The 21265-nt window shown below is 39.7% G+C and overlaps 1 protein-coding gene across 4 annotated transcripts; it reads right to left on the bottom strand.

The window, feature by feature from the left end:
* Positions 1-283: 283 nt before the first annotated feature.
* On the bottom strand, positions 284-20685 carry mctp2b (multiple C2 domains, transmembrane 2b). 4 transcript variants are annotated; one of them, XM_086071770.1, is made up of 22 exons: positions 20544-20685; positions 15713-16273; positions 13579-13690; positions 11370-11512; positions 11211-11287; positions 11002-11116; positions 10569-10601; positions 9056-9211; positions 8740-8870; positions 8482-8668; positions 7697-7790; positions 7517-7619; positions 6881-6983; positions 6615-6716; positions 6459-6533; positions 4845-4964; positions 2463-2576; positions 2061-2102; positions 1862-1971; positions 1657-1766; positions 902-999; positions 284-570 (listed from the first exon to the last, which is right to left on the bottom strand). In XM_086071770.1, the coding sequence occupies exons 2-22, from the start codon at positions 16223-16225 to the stop codon at positions 523-525; spliced, it is 2586 nt and encodes an 861-aa protein (XP_085927896.1). In that variant the 5' UTR covers positions 16226-16273; positions 20544-20685; the 3' UTR covers positions 284-522. The 4 variants fall into 4 exon arrangements, with proteins under 4 accessions (XP_085927896.1, XP_085927897.1, XP_085927898.1 ...); XM_086071771.1 differs by having other exon boundaries at positions 9056-9208; XM_086071772.1 differs by lacking the exon at positions 10569-10601.
* Between the last annotated feature and the right edge of the window lie 580 nt (positions 20686-21265).

Below are 21265 nucleotides of genomic sequence, written 5' to 3'. Positions count from 1 at the left end.
TATTTTATTTTACAATTTACGTAATATTCCAATTAATTCTAATCTAAAAAAAATATTTTTTCAATATTTTGGACTCATTCTGAATATATATTTTCATAAAATCCTAACTGTATTAGTCACATCGCAACTATATAAAAAAAAACTACTTTTCTTTCATTTTGGTAAAATACTAAATGTTTTCATTTGAGTGGTTTGGGATGTTGGGATTAGGGGCTGCAGGTGTGACAACAGGTCGTCAGGGTCAGAGTGGGGGATGAATGGCCACCCACAAAGAAAAGACAAGTGAGCGCGTGCATTTATTGCTGTTAGAATGCCAGACAATAATAAATAATGTGCATATTTCCTATGAAATAAATGAAATAAAACATCAAATAAAAGAAGTAAATGAAATTAAAAGTAAACAAGTCTGTCTTTTGCCGCCAAGTGGTTTCAGTACTCAAAAGTAGAAAGCACATACAAAAATATATATTCCAAAGTCATCAATGATGAAAGACGGTGGGCGGGACCTCAGTCTTTGTCGGTTTACGTGGTCTTCTTTTTCTTGATGCCTTTTGGCTCACTGTACTGGACCTAAAAACACCAACATCATCAACATTTATCATTAATAACAAAACCAAACAATCGAAAACTTCGACAACATTTTTCTCCCCAAAGTAAAATCTGAATAGCACTTTAGAGCTGTTTTAAAGTAAAAGTAGATGTTTATTGTGCAGTCATGTGACCAGCCTTCCCTGATTGACTAAGAACTGACATGAGGCTGGCTGTGGTCTCGTCTTGGGAAAATAAAAGCTCTCGCTCCTCTCACGCTCCATCACGACAAAGAGGAAGCTAATTACGCGAAGACGAGCAAAAAATTGAGTTCGACTAGTTGTTAGTGACGCAACTCAACGGTCGAGCTTACCTTCTGCACGTCTGAAGGTACCCTGCTCAGGAAGTCCAGCAGCTCGTTGTTGTCGATGGAGAAAGGGTTGCGCAATCGCTTGGTGAATTTGTTGATGCCTGAACAAAGAAAAAAAGAAAGAAAAGATATCATTAACACTCAGCTCTCTGTTGGCACACAAACAAAATATCACCACAAAACATCAATTATTGCTTGATTATCATTTCTTTCCCACACCGTCATTTCTTTGACATTTTTATTTGCATGTAATCTAACACACTTTGGACCACCTTGACTTTGATGCTTGCTCTAGCTTTCTTTCTTTCTTTTTATCTTTTCCAAACATGTACAGTGGAGGTAGGGACTAAGCCTGCCAAAATACAAACACCATTTTTTTTTTTTAACAGTATGTTGACAAACGACAGCGTATTAGGACCACGTATATATATATATATATATATATATATATTTGATAAGAGCGTGGGGGCAATATTCAGAGAAAAAAAACATGCATATTTGCTACTTTATAAATGGCAAATTTGTGACTTTATAGAGTGGCCAATTTTTTAGTTTTTTTCGCGGTATATTGCCCCCGCCCTCTAAAAAAATATATTTATAACATGGCCCTAATACGCCATCGTATTGACATGTCAGCACTGCAAAAAAAAAAGAAAAAAAAAAGAAAGAAAAACAAACCAAATCAAGAGGGTGTAGTTCTTGTAACTGTAAAAAAAAATTAATAATAATTCAAAAAGTCATTTTTGCTTGCCTCTTACCCCATATCAAGACAATGTATTGCAGTGGGATGTAATAGGTGAGCACGGTGGCGGTGACAAAAACCAGCAAAGCCAGGCTGGACAGGAAGGGCTCGGACCAGTTGAATGTGCTGGGGAAAATAAATAAATCAATCAATCAATAAAACACAGATTTAATTTTTTACCAAATACCCCAACATGAAATGTGAACAAGTGTAAATGTTACTTTTTAATCCTCTCCCCGAAGTTGGCCATCTCATCCAGGAAGGTCTGAAGGCTGATGATGATGTCCTGCACCATGTGGATCTTCTCCATCAGACCTCGACGCTCGGATTCCTGACGTCAGACACGCAAATAAACGCGCTTCCGTTGTCCACATGTTGTTGAGTATTTATTAGTTTGCCGTTTTTTTAAAAATTCATTACCTTCTCGTCTTCCTCCTCTTCGTCACCGACGTCCATACTGCTCTGAGAAGTGAAGTGAAGGGATCAGTTTGCGTTCATTTTTAGTGAGCACGTGTGTATGACAACTAAAAAAAACGGACCCTTAACCTGAATAAATAAATACCTCCTTTAGCTTGAAAAAATAAACACCTTGCTTAAAATAACAACAGGTCCTTCATCGACTTGAATGAATAAACGCCTCACCTCAAATAAACGCCTTAAAACGGCATCTAACTTCAGCTTGAATTAATAAAAGTCTAGCCTGAATTTAACGGTCTTTAAAAACACCAGGTGCTCCGTCCACTAATGTTGAAATAAATGAAAGCCTCACCTCCATTTGACATCTTGGATTTAAAAAAATAACAGGAACTTTGTCCACCTCACCAGGTCTTGACTGACGTGTCCGGAGCGGATCTGGAAGTAGTTCCATGAGATGAGCAGTACCAGGATGAGGGGCAGCATGTAGAACTCCCAGTGCCACACCATCAAAAGGAACACCTGCACGCATGTCACATGATTAGCCAGCCAATGAGAGAGCAGCTATTTCCCGTTTGGAGCAATACCACTTCCTGCTAATTCTGAGCCTCAGTGTTTTTCTTAGTCTGGCCACAATAAATATGAGTGCATGACCATTTTGGCCGATGGAGTTCTGCCTAGCAACACATGACCAGAAATATGAATATATTTGTGTTGGCTTGCAGGTGCTTTGTATTTGGTAAAAAAATAAATGCCTGGCCTCAGTTGCTTGCTTCCTTTAAAAATGACAGGCAATCTGTCTACTTGAATAAAGGCCTCGCCTCAAGAATAATAAAATAAAATCCTTAAAAAAAAATCTGGTTCTTTGTCCAGCTACAGTAGATGAATGCATCAATCATCCACTTGAATCAATAAATCTTTCACCACAATAAATGCCTCCTTTAATTAAAACAATTAATGCTTCGTCCAATCAGGGAAAAATAAATAAGCGCATAAAAAACAGTTAATGGTGCTTTTCCACGTGGATAAATAAGACCTCCAAATGCCTCCTCAAAAATGGTCTTCTTGAAGAACTAAACACCACACCTCAAGTAAATACCTTTTAAAGATGTTTCTGTCTTTTGAAAACAAATGTCATTTTTAGACAGCGTTTTGGAGCCTGAAAATATAAACAAAACCTTTTTTGTTGTCGTTGCAAACACCACCATTATTGGTTCATAATGTGGGTGTTGCAGTATAAAAGGGGCAACAGTCACTATGAGGCCACTGTGAAGGCCAAACCACAAATCACGTTCTGCTGTAAAAGTATCCCGGCTCATAAAGATTGTGATCATTGACTTGTTTCATGTGCAGAGCGGGAAACACAATCCAGTGACAAAAAAAGAAAAGAAAAGAAGAGCTACCAAATGTTGCCACCGACGGGATCTCCCAACTTAATGCTGGAGGAAAGCGCGGCATGCCAGGGCGGTAATCCCAGGGACCCGGGCCAAAGCAGGGATTTAGGAAGAAGGAAGGAAATAAAGGGTGAGGCGTTTAGTGTGAGAAGATGAGAGCAGATGGCCGTGCAGTGTCTGTGTGTTATTATCTCCTTTGACTAGACCTCCGCCAAGGACCGCCCACGTCCATTCGGCTTTCATCATTTTGTGAAGACTTTACAGGATCTCGGAATATTCCGGATCCCCGGTGAGTTGGAAAAGCGAGCTGCGACATTTCTGATCCTGATTCGGGAACGTTTTCAGAAATTTGGGACAATTTCCACAGGAGATTAACGAGAATGCAAATGCAGCGAGAGACTAAATACTTTGCCTTAGTTAAATACCTCCATTAATTAACACAACGGCAAGTGCCTCGTCCACTTAAATGGATACATGCCTCGCCTCATATAGATAAAAAAAAAAACACCTCTCCCAACTGCAATCACTTTGTTCACATGAATAATAAACGCTGCACTTCAATTAGGTGCCTCCATTTAAAAAACAGGTGTTATGTACATTTGAATGAATGCCTCGCCTCAATTAAATGCCCTTTAAAAAAACAAGTCTTTTGTACACTTGAATTAATGCATAGCCTCAGTTAAATGCCTCCTTTAAAAACATGCTAGGTTCTTCACCCACTTCAGAGAATAAAGGCCTCATTTTAATAAAAGGCCTACTTTTAAAGTAATGACTAAATAAAAAATGGTCTTGTCCATTTAAATAAATCAACACAACACCTCAATTGAATTCCTCTTTCTTGGACTTTTTAACCTTGAATTAATAAATGCCTAGCCTTAATAAAATTCCTTCTTTACGCAGACCAAGCACCTAGTGTTTTTTTTTTTATATATTTTTTTTTACCTGGTATCAGTTCAAAATCAACAGATTTCCTGGAATAAAAACACAGCGCCTCCAATAATAACCTCCTTTAAAAAAAAAAAAAATTGTTCTTTATTCCATTTTAACAAAACAAAAAACACCTCGCCATGTGCTTCATCCAAATAAATACCTCATTTAGCTTATGTAGCTAGGCTAAATATTAGTTAAAAAAAATCAGATGCTTTGTCCACTTGAATAAAAAAACCTTGCCTCACTTAAATACCATTGTTTTAATTTATTCATAAATACCTCAAATAAATAAATCCAGGAGCTTGGTTCACTTTAATAAACACCTCACATCAAGCAAAGTGTGTAGCACCGCCCCTTTCAGTACTGTTGTTTCTCCCACAAGGGCCAAAAAATGGAGTGCACCAAAGTAAACTTCGTCACAATGCAACTTTAGAGGTTTTGTGTAAAGTGAACGTCACAAACTGACCACAAACGCCAGCAGGCTCCTCTGGACGTTCTCCCACTGGAAGCAGCTTTTCACGTAGTGCAGCGTAGACGTGATGGCCCGGTACAACGCCTGCACTCGCTGCAGGTTCCTGGCCAGAGCCTGGGAAACAAAATGAAAACAAAATTAACAGGGCGGCGCAGAGGTGAAGTGGCACAGGTTCCAATCTCAACTCTTACGCTTTCATTTCCCAGAGTAATCGATGGAATAAAAAATAGGATAATCCATAAAAAATAAATCATTAATGTATTTACTGCCAGCGCAGTTAAAACAAATTATTTGACGTCTATAGCCGTCAATGGCAGAGAATGAGTTCAGATGAACACACTTGCTCAAAGATACTTTGAAATGCTAGCAAGGGCTCAGGATCGAAAACACAACCTTCGGGGTCGTGAGACGACGACCACTTGGGTCCTGCCACCCTGAACGAACTTGTTTTCTATGTTTACAAAAACATTAACATCAACTTCAAAGACAGTAAATTAGCAGCAAGCCGGTTGTCCGCACAGCACAGCGGAGAGTGCGGGTCTGTGTTTTGACATCCGGGCTCCACCGCGGTCGGGCAGGGTGGGTTCCACGTCAGAAATCTGACCTGATTTTGTCCAACATGAAAACAAGCAGTAGGAACCACACCGGACGTCACGGCCACTGTAAGCCAATTTGGGCGTTAGCGGGCGATGTATTGTGTGGCAACAATGAGCCTTTTGTGGGGAGTACAGACAGTCAGGCACCCGGTCTGGCAACATGTCTCACACACTGTATATCAAACTAATGTGGCAGAAGACGGCACGGTTGGCGGCCATTAACGCTCAATTCAAAGCAGCGGGGCCCCTTTTGCTTTTACCACTTTACACGAGGGAGGAACACTTGGACTGGATCCACTCATCGGGCGGTGAGTTTTGGACCTTCAGACTTAACCCAAACCATCATGTTGCAGAAAAATATACCATAACACCACCCCCCACCCCAAAAGGCACATCTTAAAGCCTAGATGACCTATTACGGGGTGCGTTATTTATTGTGGGAAGGCCTTTAGTAGTACAAATTATAGTCTACACTGCAGCGTGTACCTGGCAAAGTTATTTACTAAATAGAAGCCTTTATTTACTAATGTATACAATAATAAAAATACTAATGAAATATACCATAAAACCCCAAATTGCACATCTAACAGCCTATTAAGGGGTGCATCATTTATTTGGGGAAGGCCTTTATTTGTACAAATTATTGTCTTCACTGCAGCGTGTACCTGGCAAAGTTATTTACTGAAGAGAAGCCTTTATTTACTAATGTATACAATAATAAAAATACTAGTGAAATATACCATAAAACCCCAAATTGCACATCTAGCAGCCTATTTAAGGGATGCATTATTTATTAGGGGAAGGCCTTTATTTATACAAATGAATGTCTTCACTGCAGAGTGTACCTGGCGATGTTATTTATGGAAGAGAGGCCTTTATTTACAAATGCAGTTTTATTTATTGTATTGACAAAAAAATGTGTCTGGAGATATTTATTGACTTCAAGCCATTTATTGGAGGTGTGGCATTTAGGAACTGGCTTTGAAATAAATTTGTCAAAAGAATCTCTAACCTTTTTGGAAAATTTGGGATTATCTTCCATGAATGTTCTCTCCCGGGGCTGGAATGTTCTTATGCTTGCTCGGACCTGCATTACAAACATAAAAAAAAAAACTGTCAGAGGTGGTTGGAGGTTTGACGAAGAGTGACGTTCCGGACGTGGACTCACGGGATTGTAAATGATCTCCAGCTCCAGCGTGATGTTTCCTTTGGTGAGGTCGCCCATGTCTTCCTTCTTCAGGGGCATGCTGATCTGCTGCCTGCTGCGGATCTGCGTCCAGCGGCAACACAAAAAGGGTCAGCGGGGGCGCGGGACCGACCGGACCGTGAACCGGACCGCCGGTCGAGTCGGATCACGTCTCGGCGTGACACGAGATGCCGATGCAACGCCGGAGGGAAAACGTGACGAAGGGAGAGAAGGAGGCGGCTTTGTACCGAGAGCAGAGGAATGGCCACTTTGCCCAGGAAGTCTGGAGCTTTGTCTCCGTCTTCGTCGAAGACGGTCACAAGCAGAACCTCGTGGACGTCACGCACAGGACTTTGGACACACAACAACCATTCCTTGCTGTTTACATTATTTTTGCATCAATTTTCCTTATTCGGAACAATATTGTGTGTTTAAATTCCTCAGCATGGGCATTAATCAACAAATACTCATTGTGCACACTATTTAGCAGCTAAATTCCTTCATTCTGCACTATTTGTCAAAATTCCTTGATAAACAAATATAACATCAGTTTGTGAATTTTTTTAACGTTCAAATTTCTTGAATACACTTAGTATCTATTTTTTTTCTAACCAATATGTAGCATCTAATTTCATTGTTGTGTAGAGTATTTAATTTAGCAATAATAATAATAATAATAATAATGATATTTTTATTTATTTATTTAATGTTTCAATTACTTGTTGCATACAATAATGTTTAAATTCTTTGTTGGGTGCATTCTAAATTATTTAAATTTCTAAAAGTAATTTCTGGACTTATTAAAATATGTTGAAGAAGGTGAGTGGCAAACTATTAAAAAATACTTTAAAAAAGGCAAATGAAATAAGTGAAAGAATACTGACAAGGTGAAGACTTTGTTCCACTCAGGATGGAGGCTCTTGTAGACGGTGTGCGTCTGCAGCCTGTCGTTGCAGAGTTCCAAGACGCAGAAGGGGTCGCTCTTGCCTACACCAAACAAATGCTCAGACCGAGTTCCCACAATGCAACGTGTTTTCCACTTATAAACAAACGCTTGAGGTTACCGTTCAGATCAGCAGACAGCAGATCACACGCTTTGATGACTTTGACTTGGAGAAAGCCAATGTCGCTGAGGTTCTTCAAGGACCTTTTAAGGCTCTGAAATGACAACAAGCATGATGCTAATGCGACATGAGGAACAATACAAATACTCTTAGTTTTTTTTTTACATTTATTTTAAAACAAAAAAACAGTAGGACATTTTTGCAATGAGATTTTGGGGATATTTACCCATTTTCAACAGCAATTATTGATAGATATATTTTTGTTTTTAATGTTATGATTATAAAGAAATACTTAGTCATTTTTGATTACATCATTAATTATGTTTTTTTTGTTATTGTTGTTGCCAAAGACAACTTTGGGAAATGCTGCTATTTTTATGGCATTTCTTAATTATTATTATTATTTTTTAATCGTATTATTACTTATATGCAGGTGTATGTTTTAATAATGTTACGTTTTGAATTAGTTTGGGATAATGATCTTCTAAATTGCATTTATAAAAAAAAAAAAAGAAGGATTTTAGGGAAAAAAATGCACAATTTTAAATTACAATTTAAAATAATCTCTTCCAATATAAAAACATTTGGGTGAATTTAATACATTTTTAACATTTAACAGTAATCTTAGTCAATTTTTTTAACATCATTATTACTATTGGGCACATATTGGACAATAGCAATGGAATTTCTAGCTAATGAAAACATCTGGGCACGCAACACCGTGCTCATTTTCAGACAAATACTGCCATCTAGTGGACAAACAGAGCAGTTGTAGCGGTACTGACATAGTTTTCCAGCTGGTTTTGTTGCTCAGCTGGCGTGTCGAGGGGCGCCGCCGAGAGGTCCAAAATGGAGACCCCGCTACAGGTGCTGATCGTGACCAAGAAAACCAGCTGTCCTCGGCCCGAGTCCAACGTTAGCGTGTAGTGTTGCCTCTCGTCTAGGGCGACGCTGGAAAGATCCACCTCGCACCTGCGCGAGGAATCAAATGGAATCCAAGCGGGAGCAACACGCACAGAAGGAGGCAGCATACAGAGACTTACACTCCCAAACACTCCTCGGCTCGTCGTCCCTCTTTGGACCAGAGTTCTGCCTCCAGGATGCTGGTGCCGTCCAGGAAGTGGTTCAAGGTGAACCTCTCTCTCCATTGAGGCTTGGACACCTTACCAACATTCTACAAGAAAAAACAGAACAAAACACCAAGCATCATCTATATTTGTTTCATTAATTTAGCAATTTTTTTTACCCCCAAATTGATTCATTAAAATGTATTTTTGTATAGTACTTATTCATTTAGCTTTAGCTGACAAGATAAATTGCGAACTGATTTATAGTAAATTTTTGAAAACTTTTTTTAACCTTGCTCTTGAATCGTTGCTCGCCCAGCCGGAAGCGGACAAAAAACTGGCCGGTGGGCGAGTCCACGGAAACATCCTGACCCTCCACCAGCGTCACCTTGACTAACGAACTCCAAAGTTGACTCTTCCTCAGCGCCTCGGACAGTCGCGAGCTCTGCTGGAAAGAACCCAATTGTGGGAGACGAAGTGTGCTAGTTCAATCTAGCTAGCAGGCTAACCTTAAGGTGCTCCTGGGAGAAGTGGGATTAAGTTACAGGGTTACAAGTTTGAAGTTGGTGTCAAATATTTTTTTTTATATATAAAAAAAAAAAGTTGGTGTCAAATCTGAAAATTTCTGATTTGCAAATGTGGACAGGCATGACTTGGCAAGTCATGAAGTTACATCATGAATATCATGTCAAAGTAATGTTGGGTTTTTCATAAATTTGACCCAAGCAAGTCCAAAAATCGGCGACCTAAAAATCAATATCATGTGACTTGAAGTCCCCCACTTTTGCCTCCTGGATCTCACTGCACCGTGCATGCAGGTGTAGCTAATGTGTTAGCGCACAAGTTAGGTGAAGCAGGCAGTGCTGCATTGTGGTGACGTGCATCATGCAGACATGCATGCGTGTTTAACAGCCTTATACAAGCATGCATGGAGTCAAACACCAGTAAACAGGGCTGGTGCATCAAAAAAAAAAAAAGGTCACTGCATTTATGGGTCTCACATTCACTGTGTTAAAATAAAATAAGACTATACCAAACTTTTCACTTACTAAATGGATGTTTCTCAGAATTTTATTTCAGGAAAGCCTAGACACAAGAATTCATCAGAGACATTCTCCCAAATCGTTCATTAAAAATAAATATTTATATGTCTTAAATTAAGTTTTTTATAAATGGACAAGATAAAGACTTATTTTTAAATGAACATTAAAGACAATTTAGTCTTGTTATGAACCTAATGTACATTGTGGACATGCGTTTATAAACATTAAAACAATTTAGTGTTTTGTAAAAATCAAGGTCAAGGCAGTCAATAAACCTAACATACGTGTTTTTAAAGCTCATTTTAACCCAGTTTGTTTTTGTAAACATCATAAGCAGCTAAATTCCTTCATTCTGCACAATTCATCAAAATTCTTTGATAAACAAATATAGCATCAGTTTGTGAATTTTTTTTAACGGTCAAATTTCTTGTACACATTTATTCTCTAAATTTGATCAGCACATTATTTAGTATCTAAATTCCTTTAAAAATATATATATATAAAAATAAAACAATACGTAGCATCTAATTTCAATGTTGTGTAGAGAATTTAATTTAGCAATAATAATAATAATAATTATTATTATTTGTATTTGTTTCAATTACTTGTTGCATATCTTAATGTTTAAATTCTTTGTTGGCGTATGGACAACAAAACAACTAACATCCCCTGAAAACAGTAACGGACTTCTATTTTGGTACTTTGAGCAGAAATGACGCCGAAAGCATGTGACAACGTTCTGTTAGTGTGGACGAGCCTTACCCGACTACTGCGTTTTCGGATTTGTGGCCAGCGCTGCGTGTTAGGTGCAGAAGACAAAGCACAGTCAGGTTAGTTGGCAGTGGATGGCACAATGCAACACATGTGGCATTAATTACTTACTCAACACACAAAACAAATACAAGGCAAAGTCAGACTTTCAGGCTAATTTGTATAAAATTTATACAAAAATTAAAACACCAGCATTATTATTTTTTTTAAATTAATAATTTACATAACCTACCCTAAAATCTCTTGAAAATGGCAACTAACAGTCTTGGACATCTGAGAACTCCGAAAGCTAATGCTAAAAATAATGCTAACCTGGAATCTGAACAACTGACTGAGCCTTTTCATACACACGTTAAAGTCAAATGCGCAACAAAAAGCAGCCGCGAGAAGCCATGCAATAAAGGCGTGCAAAAGCGCCCCCTACTGGTCCGCGCCGGCTGTCTCCATCTCTGCGCTTGAGGCTCATGTCCAGCAGAATCTCGCCCATGTCGTCCTCGAGGCTGTTGGGGTCGTCCAGACGCAGACACAACCCGTTCACCCTCCACAAAAAAGTCAACGTGACAAAGACACTTTAAAATCTCGTACAAGAAGTTAAATTTTTATAAAGATCCAAAAGTGATTGACAGGTCTCACTTGTCCAGGTTCAGGTCGCTGAGGAGGACGCTGGCCGAGCCCATGAAGTCGTCGGTGGTCAGGTCGCGGTCGTACACCTGCGTTGTCATGGCCTCGGTTACCATGGTGACCGATGAAAGTCAGATGTTTTTGTTTTTGGACATCATATTGTGGCCCCACCTTGACGTAGAGCCACTGGCTGAGATTCCGGATAGGGACGGAAAAGTTCTCGCTCCATGCGGGGTTCAGGTTCTTGAGGATCACTTTGCTCTTGTAGATGGTCTTACCCTCCAGTTTGAACTTCACGTACGGGTCGCTGGTGCCTGATAATGGAGAGAAAAAATTTAATAAATGATGACTAGTAGGTTCATGTGAGATTGATCAATTGAAAACAACACTAATGTTTGACAAAACGTTGGACACGGATGGTGAATGAGGAACAACCAATTACATTTTTTTTTTTAAACCATGTGATTGTGAGCCAATAAGGTTATCATTGGAACTGTCCAACTCCCAGAAACATAATGGAACTTCCCATTGTTTTCTATCCTCCATCAATCAGGAAGTAGCCTGCGAACGTACAAATGCAAATACAAAGCTCTATGAAATGTTTCTATTCACACAGTACCGTAAATTTCCCGACTGTGGCATCGTCTTTGTTACTTTTAGTTTAGCCTTGGTGGAGGTTTGCCCTCTAATTCTAGATGATTATTATGGGATGGATTGCTAAAACAACAAATCTAATGTAATGGTGGTCTAAGACTTTTGCATCGTACGTTAGAAAGATGGAGGAGACCGATTTGTTCATGTTAGCTGATAACTAAAATTGGCACATAAATATACATTCATAACTTTTTGGTCGTTTTTTTTTTTCTAATCATAGTTTACAAAACAAAGCCAGTAGAAAAAAAGGTATACTTGTTGAGAACAGCTTGGATAAAATAAAATAAATAATTAATAAAAGTCACATGTTTCTCAACGTTGACTGGAAGTTACCACATGAGCCTTCCGGAAAAGAAAAACGATTGTTTGGGTTTGATGGGCCACAACTTCCTGTTCTGCTCCCACAGTAAAATGACTGCCAACCCAAGCCACATTTTCCTTTTCTAATTAGCAAAAACGACCACGTTTGTTTACGCTGACATTTTTCATGTGCTTTTTTTTTTTTTTTTTTTGCAAAAGCTCCTGGCTTTGTTGTAATAAGCAGAGGGCTTCAGTGCTTCCACAGCACACCTCAAATTTGATTTTGGAAGAAGAAGCCAAATGCAGTGCATCCTTGAACCATCTTTGCCTGTTAATGGTTTTGCTGCGGTAACCCGAGTGTCGTATTAATCAAGGCTAATTAAACAAACTAGACAGCCGCAACAAGAGAAAAGACGGACTTTGATCCCTGGTCTCATATTCCGGGTTATCGGCCCTGGCGGAGAGTAAACATACAGTAGCAGGGTGGGGCTCAGACAGGTTACAATAAGCCACCTGGAATCCCAGCGCAGCTAACACACTGCTAACCTGCAGCGACATTATGTCACATACCTGACCGGCAAGATTACGGCAATGTAACCAATCGATTCGGGAGAAAGTGTCAGGATGCTTTTTTTATTATTATTATCATCATCATCAGTGTTGCGAGCTGTGCGGTTTGGTTGCTATTTGATCTCACGACTATTAAACAACAAGCAACTTTGGTCTTCAATAAAACATTAAATCGTTTTTTTTTCTGCACTCAGGCCGCCAAAACCAGTCGTATGTCTTGAAGCTATGAAAGATAATTTTGAAGGGTTTTTCCTAGCAGAACACATCGATTTTGCGGATAAACAACTCATCTCCTATTCCGCATTTGGGCGTCCAGGACAACTATTTACTTAAGTGGAGCGGTTCTCTTTAAGGAGATTTGCATGAAGGTCATAAAACCCTTAATTAAAGCCATTGTTTACACACAGACTTTTTTTTGGGGCGGTTGGTTTCAATTCACATCAAACAAGCGCTTAAAGTGCAGTACTTACATGTTTGTTATAAGATTATTAGATAGGCAAGTGTCTCTTCTGAGTACAATGAACTGAAGTGAAATGTGATAACAGAAAAGAGAGCACGGTTGTGAAAGAAAGGCAAAGGAATTGAGACAGACGACCCGTAACACAGTTATCTGGTCATCCCTCCTCCTGCCTTCAACGCAGTGCAAACGTTTGATTGACAGCGCGTTGACAAATAATCATTGAATATTGGTGTGTGTGTGTGTGTGTGGGGGGGGGGGGGGGGGGGGGGGTGAAAATTCAGGCCCCAGAACCATTTTCACTTGAAATTGGGCATTCATTGTTTATGCACAAAAAAAGTCTCACTGACCCGCGCACAAAATTGAAAAGGGAAGAAGCCATTTTGTTTTCCTTCTTACCACAGCGGTCCCTGATGACCAAGTTGCGACCCTCCTTCAGGTTGATGGTGAGCAAGAAGGAGCTCAAAGGCTCTTTGCCGTCCTCAAAGGCGCTAGAAGACTCCATGTCACGCTGGAGACACACACACACACACACACACACACACACACACACACACACACACACACACACACACACACACACACACACACACACACACACACACACACACACACACACACACACACACACACACACACACACACACACACACACACACACACACACACACACACACACACACACACACACACACACACACACTTTAGTATGAGCATGTTTCATCACTGCTACCAAATTTAAAATACCCTGGCAAAAAAAAAAAAGATCAATGGGTAACATTAAATTGTGACGCTTTCCCCCCCCCACAGCACCTTCGCGTCAAAGCTCATTGCAAAGATTCACCTTAATACTTTGCAGTTTCGTTTTTTTTGTTTGCTGACAAAAGAAAGACAAATGCAACATATGCAGTTCTCCAAAAAAACATTCTCTGGCATCTTCTTTTGCCAACAGCGTTTAGTGTTTGATAACCAATGACAGCTGCTGGCAAACAGTATAAAAACATTCCTCACCTGGCATCATGTCATCAAACGTGTGGTGGCAAATCATCCCGGGCTGCCATTTTTGAAGTGGAGCCTAATCTCGAACTAAGCAGAAGCTCTGAGCGGCAGGCCGTTTCTTTAACGTCCACGGCAGCAGCTGGGCGGCGGCGGCGGCGGCGACACGAGATACCTTGTCTACAATACCTCGGCTTTTGTTCCTCCGCTAAAGCTATTTGCTCACCGGCAAGCTTCAATAATCGCTCTGACGCCGCACAATGGCGTGAAAAGGTTGGAGTTTGATTTGTAAACACAACAGGCCAATAAAATACTACAGCTGTATACGGTACACCTTTGCTGTTTTTTTGTTTTTTTTTTAGTAGATAGAACATAAGCTATCATAACTATTCCCTGAAAAACGCACCAAAACTATATGCAGATTTTTGGGCTCTTTGTGTAAAATGTCCCTAAAATGGCGCCTCGACATCCTGCCCCTTCAAACCGTCTGTACCTCACAAACAGAACAACAAAGCCATCATTGCTTCCAAACAAAAATGGATTCCCGCTCAATTCTACTTGTACACACGTGTTGAAAGCGACCGACAACACGCCTGCGAGTTTTTTTCCAAGTCCGACTTCAGTCGATGCAGAGTTCACAACTAAACCTGCAGCCTTGTGACACACACCAACATTCACACACCTGCGAAGGAATGTTGATAATGAAAGTTGCTGGATTGGATATTTTACAGTCGTACGGTGGAACTCAGACATACTCTGGAAGCGGCGGAATCAAACTTCAGACTTGGTTGTGTTGCTAAAAGAAAATCTTGTGTTCCGGGATACGTCCTGAGCAAACACACCCGGCCGACACCGGTGTCATGTGACCCTCTTAAGCAGGTGTGGGCAATTCAATTTCCGAAGGACCATGTGAGAAACAAACTTTCAATTGTGTTTAACATAATTGACTGTCTTTATATAATGCAGTTAAATGTACTTTTTTTTTTTTAAACAAGCTGTTACATTTGTAGATATGGTATTGTTGTTATACCATATTTTTCAGACCTTAAGTCACTTCGAACTAGAGCTAGCTGTTAGCTATAAATAAATACATTTTAAAATATAAAAGTTGCACCTGAGTAGAAGTTGCAGGAACAGTCAAACTATGAGAACAAAAAAGTGTGATTTATAGTCCGAAAAACACTGTAATTCCAAAATCTAAAATGTGAAATAAAATTATAAGCATAATTTTATTTCACATTTTATATTTTGGAATTACAGTATTTTTTTTTTTTTTCCGGAAATAAAATTATAAGCAGCCCTGCGATTGGCTGGCAACCAGTACAGGGTGTACCCCGCCTACTGCCCGAAGCCAGCTGGGATAGGCTCCAGCAACCCCGCGACCCTTGTGAGGACAAGCGGTACAGAAAATGGATGGATGGATGGAAAATTATAAGCAGTCCTAATAAAATCACGACAACACGATATCGCTATTTACTAAATGTTTCTAGAATTTGAAGAGACATCCATAAAAAAAAAAAATTCTCCCCTAACTCACCTGTGAGCCGTCGTCCGCACCATCCGGGCTGTACACGGTCATCATTTCGGGCAGGGCCAGTTCCTCGGCCTCTATTCCACCGCCACCGCCGCCGCTGTTCCGGGCTGACAGCCGTCGCCAACTTGGGGGTCCGTCCTCCATGTGCACGCTGTTGAACGACTCCTGAGAGGACGTCCAGTCAGTGTCGTCGGCAGGCACGCTTAGTGTGTGCTCGCTACCTGTAGATACACCTGCACCACCTCCTCCTCCTCCTCCTCCTCCTCCTCCTCCCACCTCTAAGCCATCTCGTCGGGCAGGATGGGCCAGTGGTGAGGTTGGGCTGCTGTATGAGGGTGCGAGATTCTTGCGGAGGTAAGGAGGGGTGGTGCGGTAGACGCCATGTTTTAAGTCCCGCATGTCGGGCACCGAGGAGCTGAGGCGGTGGTCGACGGAGGATGGTTCCGCTTGGGCGGGCCCTTTTTTCCCCACGCCCGGCTTGTTCCGCCGCAGCTTCCGTCGCAAGTGCTGCAGCATGCTGGGATTCGAGGCGTGCTGATTTTTTTAGAGCGTGCTCACCGACATCTACGGCGCAAAGAAAAAATGCAAAAAAGACATTAGCAATGTTTCCAGACAGATTTGATGTCATAATTGCATCACTGACTCTCAGTTTTTGGTTAAACTTGTAAGATGTGCCAAAAACACATTTTTTAACTAGCTCATATTTACTTGTAAAATACAATAAAATTATCAATCTTAAATGAACCATTGTTAATATTTATTTGTTGATTTTTAAAAACAATAAAAGGACAAGGGAATATTGTTGTCAAAGTGTTGTGTGTAGAGTATTGTCTCTCTTACAGACGCTTAAACTCGCCTTTCCGGCCCTTGAACACATCGCCAAATCGCCAGCCAACAAACACAAGGGGAAAAAAAACCACAACACACAACAATGACGAACGTTTACACAACACGCAACCACGGTAACATGACGCGGGACACGTGAGTGTAGAAAAGTTTGAAATGTATTATTTGGATTCATTATTATTCAATGGTAAACAATCAAACAATTATGTGATACATTTCATTTGCTATACTGTATATGTAGTATAACTTAATATGTACATTATTTACAATATATTGACCAACTTATTTAATGAGATGATTTTTTTTCCCTCCAAATAATTAATAGATGAGAAAAACGAAAGTTAAAGTGCCTGTAAAATATGTCAAACAGTTCTTAAATGACAAAATAGGAATTAATTCATTCAACGTGTTTTCAATTGTACAATTTAGAATTAATTTATGATAATTAAACTAAATTAACCAGTTATTTCATAAAATAAGTCATTTGGATGTATTGGTGAAATGGATTGTATTAATAATATTTGATTTACAATAATTTAATGTGATCAATGAATACATACTTAGAGCAAATGCATTTTTGTCAACATTTTAAATTTTATATTAAGTTTTTTAAAATTATAATTTACAAGAAATCCAACAATATTAAATTAGACTACTAATTGATGAGGGTTTTGATTATTTTGCTACAGTTTAATTTCTATATTTACAATAAATGAATTAACTTTATTAAAAACAATGTAAATAAATGTTTAAACGGTTATAAATAGAAACTTACCTCATTCATAAATGCAGTCTAAAAAAACTAAAATATTTATGAGAAATTGTCCATTTTAATGATAAAATACTCTCATTCTAATGTTGCAATGAATGAATGAATTAATTTATTTTATTTTTCCAAAAACGCATTGTAGTATTTTAATGACATTTATTTAGTAGCATATTTTAAGAATGGCATTATTTTACTGCTATTATTATTTAATTACTCAGTCATCCAATTCAAAAAATTAAAATAAATGAATTAAATACATATTAATCTTGAAATATTGCAGGAGTCAGTATGTCTGCGAGGTGTACTTTGCCTCCCCGTTGTATGCGAGTCACTACAAATGACAAAACCTGTGCACCGCACGGCGTCTGGAGAGCAACACGAGCAAAGCGCTTGCGTCACAGATCCGCTGCCCGACCCAAATATGGGGATTAGGAGCACAGCAAAAAACAACACAGTTTTAGTCCCCAAAAAATCCACTGGGCGGACCAATCCTGAGTGACAAGAATCAGGGCATGAGTCCATAACGGAATGCTTCCTGGATCTTTTCAGGCATGGCGTCTTGAGACTTTTTGGTGGGTCTACTCATGATAAATAAGGCCACCAAATAGCAGGTCGACAATTGAAATTGGCTTCTGGGCTGAATTTAAGAACTTGTATTTTGCATGTAGTTATCAAACTTTACCAGACGTGATTGGGCTGCAAGAAATATATCGGCATTTAATTGTCAAAACTCTGAATGATTGGGATTATTTTGAAAAGAGCTAATGTTGACTGATTAGTTAAAAACACTCATTTTAATAAAGCAAATACATCCATCAGTATGTTCACTTAAAAAGATTTGTTTGTTTTCATGACTCATCACTATCAGACACTCGGATTTATTTCCTAATTGCGTAGGCGGACAGCCAGCGAACATTAGCGATGTAGTGCGTCACATAGCGTCTGTCTGGTGAAAGACGTGATGGCATTTGGGCAACCGTGAGAGATTCATGGTCACAACATCAAAAAGCAACACATTACTGTCGATGTACCCAAGGTTCATGGACAGACAAATGTTGTTGTACTAACTCCCCATCGACGACCTCGACGGTGATGAGAAAAAAAAAAACACAGATAGAGGGAAAATGTGATGTTAATTTGCCAAGTTGTTAGTTTTAAAAAATACAATCTATGTGCCAAAGACATGGTGTGCTTAATATTTAAAGAGATTTTTCACAATAATATGCTCTATGAAGCCCCACTGGACTAAATATGGTATTTTGGTTAATGTTGCGTTAGTGGAATATGATTTAAGCAGCAAAATCCAGCCGTTTTTATCCATCTCAGGGAGCGGCCATTTTGTCACTTGCTGTCAAGTGAAAATGACATCACAGTTTCCCAGGTCTCAGGTAACAACCAATCACAGCTCACCTGTTTTCTGAAGCTGAGCTGTGATTGGTTGTTTACTGAACCCTGAGCAACATTGATGTCATCTTCAGTCAACAGCGAGTGGCAAAATGGCCGCCCCCCCCCCCCCCCCCCGAGATGGATAAAAACGTCTACATTTTGCTTCATAACTCTTATTCCACAAATGTAATATTAATCAGAATGTCATGTTTAGACTAGTGAGGTCACATATAACATGTTATTGTCAAGAAATGTTTAACACTTCCCCTTTAAGGGGGGAAATGATTGTTAAAAAACAACTTTTTCTTTCAGACCATATTACCCAGTCCCACTTGAAGGTTTAATAATGTGACTAAAAAGTGTGCCTGTACAGTCAACAAAATGTGTTACAATGGCCAGTTTGACCCCGCAATAGATTGGGGGTTGGGGGGGGATCATTGTTTTGAAATGAGAGTAACGTAGAAGTCAACCAGACTTCAATATGATTACATCACTAGCACACGCACTCGTTCACTCTCTCCTGACGATGACCATGTGACTTCCTCTTCCTCACATAAATCAACTCAACTTATCTCGAGTTTTATAGCGCTTTCACAACGGCCGCAACAAAGCGATTTACAGAATCAGTCATTAGCACACAAAACGGCACTAACCACAAAAGGGCCTCATCGCACATATGACAAAAAGTGATTTTCACCAGATCTGATCGCCTCGGCTTCTTTTTCCTCCTTCTAGTCAGTAGTGAGTGTGCGAGCTAAACAAGTAGAGGGTCGTGTCAGAACACGACAGGGAGTTCTTTCCTCGTCCTCCGTCAGACTGAAGTATGCATCAGAAATGGGCCGTTGTCATGTCTGCAAGCACGCAATCAAAAATGCGCTCAAGTTTCAACCCAACCACGCAATCAAAAATGCGGTCAAGTTTCAACCCAACAAAATCTGAATTTCTTCTGTGTTTGGGATAGAGATTTAAAGTGTGGGTTACGGTAAGTACTAGCGAGGTACAGGCTATAGGTTTCTGGATAGGAGTGAATGTCGTTGCAACATCGCAGATGTAACAGCCAATCAAAACCGCACGTGAACTTTGACATAAAATAAATGTTTTTTTAAGTATTAAAGTGTAAGCAAGACAGACCATAACCGCCACTAAACGCTTAACTATAGTTATAATTTCATACTCACCTGTGGCTAAGAAAGCAAAGCCTAGATTCTGTCACTGAATGGAGCAAAAGATCATTTTCATTTCATTTTCTCAAAATATCCCCTCTATTATTCCAGGTTTCCTTTCCCCGTGGCAATCTGCTTCTTCCTTGACAATCATGCAATGTTTTTGTGGTTCAAAACTAAAATATACAGTACAGTATGTGGAGTCTTAGTACTCGTGCCGTGCTCAATCACTTGGTGTGAATCACTCACTGTCATTTTACTGCAGTGTTTCACTCGAGTAATGCGAGTGGGAATGGTTTTGTCGAAATGTGCTTTGCTATTGACTGGTGACTTCAAAAGTCATCTTGGTTGAACAATTTTAATTGTCCACACAAATTGACTGGCGACGAGTCCATTGTTTATCTTGTAGTAGGAGGGTTTTATACAGTCTATGGACAGAAGTTGAAGTGTAAAAAAACAACAACACACACACACACAGAAGTAAAGGTTAGTTGACTTTAGAGCGATGTATAAGTGCAAATCGGACCCGGAAGTGTGGCCTCGCTTTTTCAACAACTTTCCAAAGGGTCGGACGTCAGTTTGGGCGAAGCTCAGGTGAAGAAGCTCACCTAACCTGCCTCCCGCCCTTCCGGCAACGAAGTACAAACAACAACAATTGACGTTTATTTACCTTCGAGGAGACGGCAGTGGAAGTTCTTCCCACAAAGTGTGTCCTCTCACTCTCTCTGCGTGACTACGACACATCGCGGCGTGAGCCTCTAACTTGCTTCCCCTCCCGTTTTTACCTCCACCATTAGACAAGCATCTGTAGCGGGCAACAAAGTGCTTCCGTTAACTATCAAAATAAAAGTTTCAAGAGGAGGCGAAAACGAGGGCGTATCGGTGATCTTTCCAAATGTATTTCATTTCTAATACATATCTGGATGGAAATCAACTAAGAAAGCGCTTGTACTTAAACTGACACTTTGAGGGAGGGAGTTTGAAATTTACACAATTCTTTCAAATTCTAATTGTTCAGTCTTCACATTTTTGACACCGTAGCAATTTTGCCAGTATTTTATCTGCATAAAAACCTGGCTTCGTCATGTCATGCGAAGGTTGTGCAGGATGCGGTTCATTTATTTCTCATCACCACGGGAAAAACACATTCGCAAAATAGCGTGCAATGTGCAGTAATGAATTCATCTTCACGTTCCATCAGTGTCACTTTACTTAAACCTCTACGTTTTGTGCTATTTTAGATAGAGAGACGTAGAAAATGCCACTTTTCCCTGTTTTTGTTGTTTGCTTGTTTGTTGGAGCCTGGAGACAAAGAAACCCAACTTTTTTTTTTGTCGTGTTGGGTAAACTGTAATGGATAAACTTCCCCACTAGATTGCGTTATAGTATAGT

This window comes from Leptonotus elevatus, chromosome 3 (assembly GCF_054856555.1).
Source record: "Leptonotus elevatus isolate MCC_2025b chromosome 3, RoL_Lele_1.0, whole genome shotgun sequence".
NCBI classification, from domain to species: Eukaryota; Metazoa; Chordata; class Actinopteri; order Syngnathiformes; family Syngnathidae; genus Leptonotus; species Leptonotus elevatus.
Note: the sequence above shows the minus strand (reverse complement) of the source record. Positions and strands in the feature narration are given on the sequence as shown.